Raw genomic sequence first — 10,430 nt, 5'->3', positions numbered from 1 at the left:
ACAGGTGCTGATTCCGTAGTAAAAGCAGCCTGTATCCTGTGCAATTATCCGAGGCCACCTGAACAAATCTCGCAACTCCGGAATACCCTTCTTCAGTGTTTATACTGGTTTTCAAAACAGCTTTCTTTGCTATAGCACCTCCGATCTCGCCCTTTTGTGCAACAACAGCATCTCCAGGCATGTGATCTAAAGCTCAAATATAATTGGAGGGCCCGTTTCGTCAAGGAGCAACAGGGAAAAAATTGACACACTGGACGCAAAAAAAAAGTGTAGCTTTGTGTGAATAGCTTCATAGTGATCTATTGTTTCGATTCAAGAGCTTCATCGCATCAACCATTCACGTAGCTTAATCGTGCTCAGTGTGAAAGGACCTTAACTTTCTCATCACTCCCACAACCTCAGCTACTAAATGTTCAATGAAGAAATGTGCTCTCTTTGAAGCCTAAACGATCTCTGGAATATTAGTCATGTGGCATGATGGACAGACTTAAAGGAGGGACAGACGGACTGAAAAGAAACAGAGCCTGGAGGCTGTGGCTGATGCGGAAGACTGATGTGGACCGAAGAGGCAGAATGAGAGAACAAGAGGTAGGAGAGAAAGAGGTTGGTTGTAGGCTGGAGGTAAACTTCTGTACGCTTCCTTTGAAGGTTAAGCGTCTTCTCTGAGGAACGAGGTAACGACATTAGGCCCATACGGAAAGTTAGACGGAGACCTGGAAATAGCTGCAGTCACAGTGGGTGGTGCTGAGCCTCCGTCGACCTGTCCGTTTCTTAGTTAAAACCTCCCCCTTGTCATCGTCATCACTGTCCTCTTCCTCCTCCTCCTCTTCCTCCTCCCCTTCTCTCTTCTCCTCTTCTGTTCGTCCACTCCACATATGCTTATTCACTATTTCCTCTGAAGTGTCCCTGTCCTCATGTGGACCTGAGGAGAGCAAACGTGTGGAAGGAGGAAAAGATGACGTGGGAGGGGCCGAGGAAGAGGGGGGTGGCTTCGCTCTCAATCCCAAAGCTTCTCTCAGAAGTTGTGTCCCCGCCTCCCTCAGCAACAAAGCAGGAGTGGCCAGAGTGGTAAGGTAGACGACTGAAGCCGATCCACTGGCAGAGGACACAAGGGCACAGTCTCTTCCTCTGGCCCCTCCTGCCAGGTCATGTGGGCAAGGCCTGTTATGGTTGCTAAGGAACGTGTATGTGTGATCCACGGAGCGGGTGAAGTGGGCCCAGTCCTCCAGGCTCAAGGTGAAGTTGAGGTCGAGATCGTAGGCGTGCTCATCGAGTGTGTACAAGGGTTGAAATTGGTTCTTATCCGCCTGGGTTTTATCCTTCCCATCCTTCCCAAATCTGCCCTCTATGTAGGCAAATTACACACACACACACACACACACACACACACACACACACAACATACAAATTCACATTTGCTGTTTGACATTAACATGTTCTCAGTATAAAAGGACAATGTGTAAATAATAGTGACATGCCTTAAATGGAATGGATCGATGTTCACAGTTCCAATATGGAGCAAATTAAAGCAAAACAGTAATGAGTGAAATAAACCAGGCACATGATCAGAGAGAAGAATAAAGTTAATTTAAATGCTCCAGGTCCCCTACAGAACCAGAGAGGTGTACTGTATTAAGTGATTTGCTGACGAGCTGAAAAATGAAGGAGGTGAATCTACCCTCTAATGGCCCCAAAACCAACAGAAGTCCAGGTTAAAAAAAAAAAAAAAAAAAAAAAAACTCCATGCAGACAGACAAAGCAAGAAACCTTCTCTGAAACAAGCAGATAGGAAAGCAAGTCAAACTAAACTTAGGTAAAATAAGAAGAAAGGGAAAAAGATGATTTAGACTGGGCGGTGGTTAAGTGGTCTCATATCCCAAAGGAATGTGAAGAAGCAGAACAGTCCAAACTCACAGCAATTTGGAGGCAGACTTCCTCATTTTGGGCCATTTGCGACGCTGAAATTGCCTAATGCCACAAGCAATGATAAAACAGTGTTACTCTGCCACCCAAATTCAAGCAGGTGGCCAAGGAGAGCCAATCAGAAGGCTTGCAAGCTTTAACATGTACATCTCAGCAGCCAGAGTAGACATGCAAGAGGACGAGAGAGAGAGAGAGAGAGAAAGAGAGAGAGAGAGAGAGAGAGAGAGAGAGCAGTGTAATGCCCTCTATGGAATTAAAATAAAGGAGAAGACAATTTAATAGCCAAAAAAAGTGGCAACTACATGTAAAAGAGAAGCTGAGAATGTTGACACTCACTTTTTCACTGAAAACCATTAATACTAAATAGTGCTGATCAAAAGCAACTGTCTTTATATCAGCAATCAAATGAAATTAAATTAAATTGTTTCCTCATAGCTTGAAAGTTTTTTTGTTTTTTTTTTCAAATAATAATATTGTCTTTCATAATATTTGTCCATCCATCAATCCATCCATCCATTTTCCATAGCGCTTATACTACACAGGGTCATGTGAAGCCTGGAGTCTATCCCTGGGAACTCCCAGGATACCCAGGACTGCATGCCAACACATTGCAGGGCATAATTGCACACACATACACACACTATGGACAATTTAGAGACACCAATCAGCCTACAACGCATATCTTTGGACTGGGGGATACAAACTCAGTGAGTTGGGAATACACCCTGAATGGGACACCATTCCCTCTCATGGCACCATGCACACACATTCAAACACTCATTCACACCTAGGGACAATGTACAGTAGTGTAGCCAATCCATCTACTGGCATGGGTTTGAGAGTTAGAAGGAAACCAGACCACGAAGAGGAAACCCCAGATAAAATTCAATCAAAATTCCAAAAGTCTTCTCCTTTATTTTACTCTCGGCACATATCTAACATGTGTAGCCTGTTTTTAAACTGTTAAGGTGTGTTGTGTTCATCAAAACACTTTGCATTCATCAAATTGTTGGCTAATAAATGCTGTTTATAGCAGACACTCAGTCTGAGTCAAACCAATCTATTAGTGTCATTCTACTCTACTGAAGTCATGAATTCATTTAACGAAGATACCTGTATTCATCATAGCTGCTTCTCTCTTTGCCTCCTGAAGAAGAGACAATATCATTAGTCAGAGAGCGTGAAGACAGATAAAGTTACAGTGACGTACACACTCCTTTATCAAATAATGAGCTGACTGGCCTATTTACATGCTTCTCATAATATTCAGTTTGTATGTACTACTTCTATAACCTATATTAGCTGCTGCTTGGATAAATACTTACTGAGTTTAAAGCTTAGACTATAAATATTTGTTTATACATTTTGCATGATATCAAGTTTCAGACCAAAATAACAAGTCAGTGTTTCCGAAACTGGTTTTTGCTGTGTTCAGTAAGCAACGAGGGGGATAAAAACAAGAAAAAGAAGATGTAGCGAGGTAATATTTATTACTTATTTTTTATTTAAAATTTGACAAATTCTGATGGATATAAATTAGCCTCATTACATACTACAACAATCAACAGTCATAAAGAAACACACAAGATCAGGTTCATCTTTGCAGGATGCTAATAATAGACAGCTGACTTTAGCAGCAGAGCAGCTCAGATACTTAACGTGAGAAGGTCTGTTTGCATGAAAACAGAGAACAGAAAGCAAGGCAGGGCCAGGGTCATGTGAGGATGAGGATGACGGAGACGTGGGAACACTACTCTCAGCACCATCCATAGCCATGGTGCAGAGTATGGAGGTCGAGTGTTGTATGTAATTTGATAGCAAATATTCCAGCAAATACTCCAGCTTTAAGTGGGTGTCATCAGATATCAGTGTGAGTGTGTGTGCATGCATTAGGATGTGTGTGTAACTCACCCAAGTCCATATTGCGTATGCGGGGGTTACACTGTTTGTGGCCCTTGCAGCCTCTCAGCTCCATGAGCTGAACGTGCATTTGGTTCAGAATGTGTCGATCCAGTGTGTTTACTGCATTGATTAACTATAAACACACAAACACAAAACGGTGTAACTGGTACTGCTTCCTCGGACAAAGGTTCAACTTCACTGCAGAGAACATTTTCATTTAATGAGTTATGATCAACTATTACAGTTTATCACATTATACATTTGAAGATCATTGAGATTGCTGAGGATGGTACCACTTAAAAACCATGAGGATTGCTTTGGACCACAATTCATATGAACGGTTATTTTATCTTGGGTTAGTGATATGATATACTATGATAGCTTTAGGACTACAATTACTATGAACAGTTTTGCATTCAGTTCTCCATCAGTGAACAGTGGATAAGTTCAACAAAAACAGACTTCATGTGAAAACTGTAATGAATTTCCTGGTTACACAATTGCACTATTTGAACACAGTTATAGAAAGGATTTATTTATAATCGCACTATCCGGTGTCACTCAGATGAGAATTGGTTCCCGTTTGAACCTGTTTCCTCTCAAGGTGTCTTCCTCATATTGTCTCAGGGAGTTTTTCCTTGCCACAGTCGCCTCTGACTTGCTCATTAGGGATAAATTCATACATTTAAAATTTATATGCTGAATTGGTCTATTTCTGTAAAGCTGTTTTAGGACAATTTCCATTGTTAAAAGTGCTATACAAATACAATTCCATTAAATTGAATTATATGTCTTTAAATTCAAACTTCATTATTGTAAGATAAAAAAAAAATTGGTTTAGTCATTAAGAGACTACTAGAGTAGTGCTGGGACACTATTTTGCACTGAGCCAGTCTTGGACAAACTTAACACCATCCACTATGGATTCATATCCATATGCGCTGCCACTTTACTTCTATTCCTTCTTCTCTTTTCTTTCCTTTTCTCATATTCACTCTATACAATACTGTATATCTCTGTTCACTGCATTACTGATTACAATCTTTACACTGTTTACAATGTTTGCACCACACTGCCACTACCACATCACAGAAGACCTCATCAGGTTCTACAACTATAGACTCAACGATTCAGTTTTCAGCTGTCTGGTTTCTATGAGCTTGTGCCCACTTTAACCTCAGATTCCTGTTCTTATTTAACAGGAGAGGGACAGGAGTGTATATATACACTATATGGCCAAATGTATGTGGACACCTGACCATCACACCTATATGTGCCTTTTGAAAGTCCTATTCCAGATTATTCCACCTTTGCTGTTATAAAAACCTCCACTCTTCTGGGAAGGATTTCCACTAGATTTTAGAGTGTGTGTGGGGATTTCTTTGCATTCAGCCACCAGAGCAGTAATGAGGTCAGGCACTAATGTCAGGAGAGGAGGTCTGGGCTGCAGTCAGAGTTCCAATACATCCCAAAGGTGTTCAGTGGGGTTGAGATCAGGGCTCTGTGCAGGCCACTCGAGTTCTTCCATACCAACATTGACAAACCATGTCTTCATGACACACCTTTGATACACTCTGAAATGTATTGTTTGCATAGCAGAGTGTTGATGGCAATGATACTCATTTATTTACAGTTCCTGGCTCTCCCCATCCCCAGTTTTTCATTGACACGTTTATACATTTGGCTATTTTTGGACTAAATAACATGCCTATTGTTATCCCTCCTTTATAAATACCTTTGGCATAATGGCACTTTGTGTTTGCCTATTAACTATGTCATACACTGGTAAAGTAAGATTTTGTCTAAACTCTTATTAATTAGGCTATAATGATTAAAATATGACAATAACATATATAACAATAAATTGTATGTATAATATACTGTATATTATACAGTACAGTATACAATATATAATATATAATATGTATAATGACAGTAATTACGCTGGTGTTGTTCTGCTGTTACACTGCCTAAGGAAAATGTGTGTTGCCATTTAGATGAAATATCTAGTGCCGCAATAATTATAAAGCATTTTCAAAAACAACATACAAACATAATTATAAAGCAAATGTTTAAGAACAGGATCACAAGATTATTATAAAGTGAATCAAACTGTATCTGTGCAAAAAGAAATAAACTGGCCTTGGGCTCAGACTGTTGTACACTACTGTATAGAGGAGAGAATATAGAGGAGCAATTCCACATCTTATTGTATATTTATGCTTCTGCCTTTGTTTTTATATTGTGCCAAAATTCTGACCTGGTATGGATCTGTGTTAAGGTCAAAGTATTCCAGGAAGCCTGTAGCAAACTCGCAGAACAGGAAGTTATGCGTCTCATTGATGGTCCTCATGCACCAGTATGTGTTGTTGTTGGCACTGGTGCAGGCGCAGAAAGGTCCCACTGTAAGCAAGAAAGCATGGCCATAAATCAGAGATAAAAGCAGCCAATAATTAAAGTGTGTGTGTGTGTGTGTGTGTGTGTGTGTGTGTGTGTGGGGCATACAGGTCCAGAAGGGGGCAGTCTGCCAGTGCTGGTTATCATGTGTGAAGCAGGTGAGGCCTGGCATGCTGCATGTGTCATTGTTACGCAGGCGCTTCAAAATCTTCCTAAGCTTCTTCCTGCGCTTCTGCTCCATCATCAACCATGCTTTCTTATCCTTTTCCTGTGTTTTCCTGCAGAGAGACAATGTTAAATCCACTGATTCACTCACACACACACACACACACACACACACAGACATATTAATTTTTGTTCACCTGAACGGATGCATGCTGTCTGATTTATATTTTCTCAGCTTACTCTTGAACTTGGACTTGTAGCTGAAACATGTCAGAGAACAAGCAAGTTACTGTTATTATTATTATTATTATTGTTATTATTATTATTATTATTATTATTATTATTATTATTATTATTCCATCCATTCGCGGGGAGCCTGGAGCCTATCTCAAGGAACTCAGGGCACAAGGCAGGGGACACCCTGCATGGGGAGCCAATCCATCATAGGGCATAATCACGCACACACACACACACACACACCCCTGTTCACACACTACGGGCAGTTTAAAGAAGCCCCAAATTATTTAAACTCTGAAAACATATTAAATATATATGAATAATTGTTAAAAAAAAATAATAATTCAGAGATACTTCAAATATATATAGGATAAATATATTACACAAACAAACCTATGCTTATCCATTTTATATTCAAATAAGCAATAAATGTAACTCAGACATGTCATAACCAATCAGGTTCCAGTCCTGTCTATTCAATGATGCTTCTAAGCATCACTGTGAAGCCCTTAGTTGCCAGGTGTACAGGTGTAAATTATGATTGTCAGCTGTCACTCTTACATGTACTTGCTGCAGTCACAGTCCCCAGGCCTCACCCTCTTCAGGTGCCCTCTGACCTCTCTCAGGTTCTTAATCTTCGTCTGTAGTGTCTCGATCTGAGGGGTGAGGATTTAATCTTCAACACGAACATCTGAGTGTGTGTAATGCTTGTGAAATCTGAATCTGTATACTGTATGTATAGATATGTTTTGCTTGCCTCATGATCGATGTGGAGTTTATGATCTTTCCATGCCTGCAGTGATTTGTACAATCCTACGTCGCACTTCACTGTATCGTTGGCCAGGATGGAACACCTGGAAATAAAGCATACAGTCAATACCAAGACTTGCAGCTATGAGAAATTATGCCATTTTGTAAAACAGATCTCAAACCGAAGACATTTGCATTTGTTGTAATAACAACAGTGGCAAGCCTTCCTCTCTGAACCAAAATGAGGTGGAGCTTAGCACTGGAGTTTGTTTGTGAGCTGGGAAATGTAAACAGAAGCTTGAAATACAGGACGTCCCCTGCAGGGCAATATTGCAAATCATAGCTTTTCTGCAGGATCTTTGGACTGATATGATTATAACAGATTTTAGAGACATTTACTACATACACACTAATAACAATGTTGGTTTTTTATGCAGTAATATAAGATATGTATAGAGGACTGTATTAAATTAGTGAAAATCTGGTATTAGTTATGAAATAACATTCATGATGTCCAGAAACTTTTTACATTTTTTTTTAAACAACTTAAAAACAAACAAACAAACAAAAAAACTACATGCTGTGCAAGAAGGAAATTTAGTTCTGCCATCTTCAGTTCTGCCAAATATGCAGGCATGAGTCTGTGTAGGTCTTTCTATCCAAGTCATTGTGAAATGTCTAGTATTAATTAACTATGGAGACTGGATTTATGGTTCCTGACATCCAATTCATATGAACTCTGCATTTTTACAGTGGGGGGGGGGGGGGGCAGTGGAAAGCCTTCAGTTTAAAAAAAGTATTATTCAATAATAAATAAAAATGAACTGAAAATTGTGAACAAAAAGTAGCTTGGTACTGATTTCTGTCTTTTGACCATTTAGAGCCTGAAGTAAAACACACACACATGCACGCACACACACACAGACACACCTTACATCTTACCTGTGTGTGACTTTAATAGATGAGGGCAATGTCAGGCTGTTGCTGGTTTGTGGCTCGGCAGTTGGACCCATCCCGCTGAACACCTCCTCTTCCTGGTGGCTGTGGCTCAGGTTCCTGCTGTTGACTAGTTTGTATTCACCATCCAGATCCACTACATATAGATCTCCATCTATTTCCAAAGAGAGTGAGCGAGCGTAGCGGTTCCTGGAGTAGCTTTTCAGTGTCTTCAGTTCTGCCAAACACATAAGCGTGTTGATGAGTGTACAATCCACTTCACTCATATCTCATGTTAATTAGCTTGTGGTTTAATCTCGAAGGAATTCCACTATCCCACGGAGGTCATCGCATCATGAGTGTGAATCTCCACATTGATTTCTCACCATTTGGAGGAACAGGTGAAGCATCTGAGGTGAGCGATGAAATGTCTTCAAGACTTTAAGATAAATTCTGTCCCCTCACTCACTACTGCTAGACATATACCAAACTACAGCTGGACATACACCAAACTACTGCTGGACATTCACCAAACTACTGCTAGACACACCAAATACACCAAATTTGGGGATTAATAAAGTACGCTCTCTACAGGAATGAAGCTACACTTAATCCACTAGGGGGCAGTGGAGTATTACAGAGAGACGTAGTGGAAGAAAGTGCACAGTACCCAAGTCCACAAATCTCTCTGTCCGGCTCACTTTCTTGTAAATCTGTCATTTTGCCTTTGTAGTGGTGCGCATACTACACAACCAACACACACAATAACCTCATAAACGGAGAGATATTTCACCTGACACTCTCGCTGATGCAAACACCGCCAGCTCAAGAAAAACACACAGACTTGGCAGTCTGACTTGGAAGTGTGGAAGTTTTTACTTGTTCAATTAGTAAAAAGTCAATCATGAAATCATTGAGAAACAATTTCTTCTGGGTTTTTTGTTGGTGTAGTCGTTTTTTAAATTTAATTATTGCATGCTGCGTTTGATTTCAAAATGTGCTTTTTTAATGAATAGGATATTTCCCCACCGACTCTTTACTGAGTTTCCTCTTACACTGAAAGTTATTGTTAATAAATACCGTCACCCATAATTGTAAGAATGGAAATTTCATATTTTTTGGACATTTCATTGACTTTTCATTCATTACTTTCATTACAACAAGTGATGGGATGCCAGTGCATCACCGAGCACCATGCATGCATGCATGCACACACACACACACACACACACACACACACACACTCACACCTATTGGCAATTGATCATAGACAGGCCACCTCCCAGCATGTTTTTGGGAGGTAGGAGGAAACCGGGGAACCCAGTTGAGCACTCCAAAGAAGAGCAGCTTGCTACTTTATTCAAATGATAGGAATGATAATATCCCATGGCTTGCAATCACACACTCATTATCTGTTGTTTTTTGTTCTCACCATTGGTCCCATGCTACTCACACTTGATATGTTGTGGTGCTTTTAAACCTGATTGAAAATCTCCTCTGAACTCCTCTGACTATATGATTTCAGTACTAAAGTTCTGTCATTAAAGGTGCATCAGGTAAGATTTGTGAAAAATAGGTCTCCTTCAGGTAAATAGGTGAAGTTGAGTAAGATTTGAATGATTTCTATTAACTCATTGAGCCCGCCCTCATTTCCACCCATGTACATAAATCTCCGCCCCCCAAACTTATGGTGGGTCAACTAGAATGATCATTAGCAAGGACTGTCATGATATCAAGTGCACTCTGAAGGCCAAATTACAACTGTATGTAAACATGCAAAATTCTCCTCATAATGATTTATGAGGATGTGGAGGGGATATTGGGGGCGTGTCTATAAAATGACTGACAAGAGGCCAATCCATGCGAATGAACATTTCGGACTGGAAAGGAGGTTAACAAACTGGGTTTTTTTTTCCAGCTATGTAATACACTTGTTCTGGCTTAGCATTTCTACTTAATTTTCCCCATTATTTGTACTAGTAAGAAATGAAAAATATTGACTATTGCACCTTTAAATTATCATCTACTAATTATAGATTGAAGATACGCATATCCATAACAACAGTTTAATTATAACTTTATTGCCTGATCAGAATTGCATGAAACTAGGTGTCAGGTAG

The 10,430-nt window shown here is 40.0% G+C and overlaps 1 protein-coding gene across 6 annotated transcripts in view; it reads right to left on the bottom strand.

Moving 5' to 3' along the window:
- The window catches only part of sulf2b (sulfatase 2b), a 155,834-nt gene continuing 145,404 nt past the window's right edge, over nt 1-10,430 (bottom strand). For 4 of the 6 annotated variants that reach the window (XM_053644212.1, XM_053644210.1, XM_053644214.1 and 1 more), the window contains 8 exons: nt 8,317-8,548; nt 7,382-7,478; nt 7,186-7,280; nt 6,585-6,647; nt 6,331-6,500; nt 6,086-6,228; nt 3,835-3,958; nt 1-1,345 (listed from right to left, as the gene is read on the bottom strand). In XM_053644212.1, coding sequence (XP_053500187.1) covers nt 702-1,345; nt 3,835-3,958; nt 6,086-6,228; nt 6,331-6,500; nt 6,585-6,647; nt 7,186-7,280; nt 7,382-7,478; nt 8,317-8,548 — 1,568 coding nt within the window. In that variant the 3' untranslated portion in view covers nt 1-701. Of the gene's footprint in view, nt 1,346-1,914; nt 1,969-3,036; nt 3,071-3,834; nt 3,959-6,085; nt 6,229-6,330; nt 6,501-6,584; nt 6,648-7,185; nt 7,281-7,381; nt 7,479-8,316; nt 8,549-10,430 lie in introns of all 6 variants that reach the window. The other 2 variants (XM_053644215.1, XM_053644216.1) reach the window with 2 other exon arrangements.

This window comes from Ictalurus furcatus, chromosome 15, assembly GCF_023375685.1.
Source record: "Ictalurus furcatus strain D&B chromosome 15, Billie_1.0, whole genome shotgun sequence".
Lineage (NCBI taxonomy): Eukaryota > Metazoa > Chordata > Actinopteri > Siluriformes > Ictaluridae > Ictalurus > Ictalurus furcatus.
The sequence above is the reverse complement of the archived record's forward strand: the minus strand, read 5'-3'. Positions and strand labels throughout refer to the sequence as shown.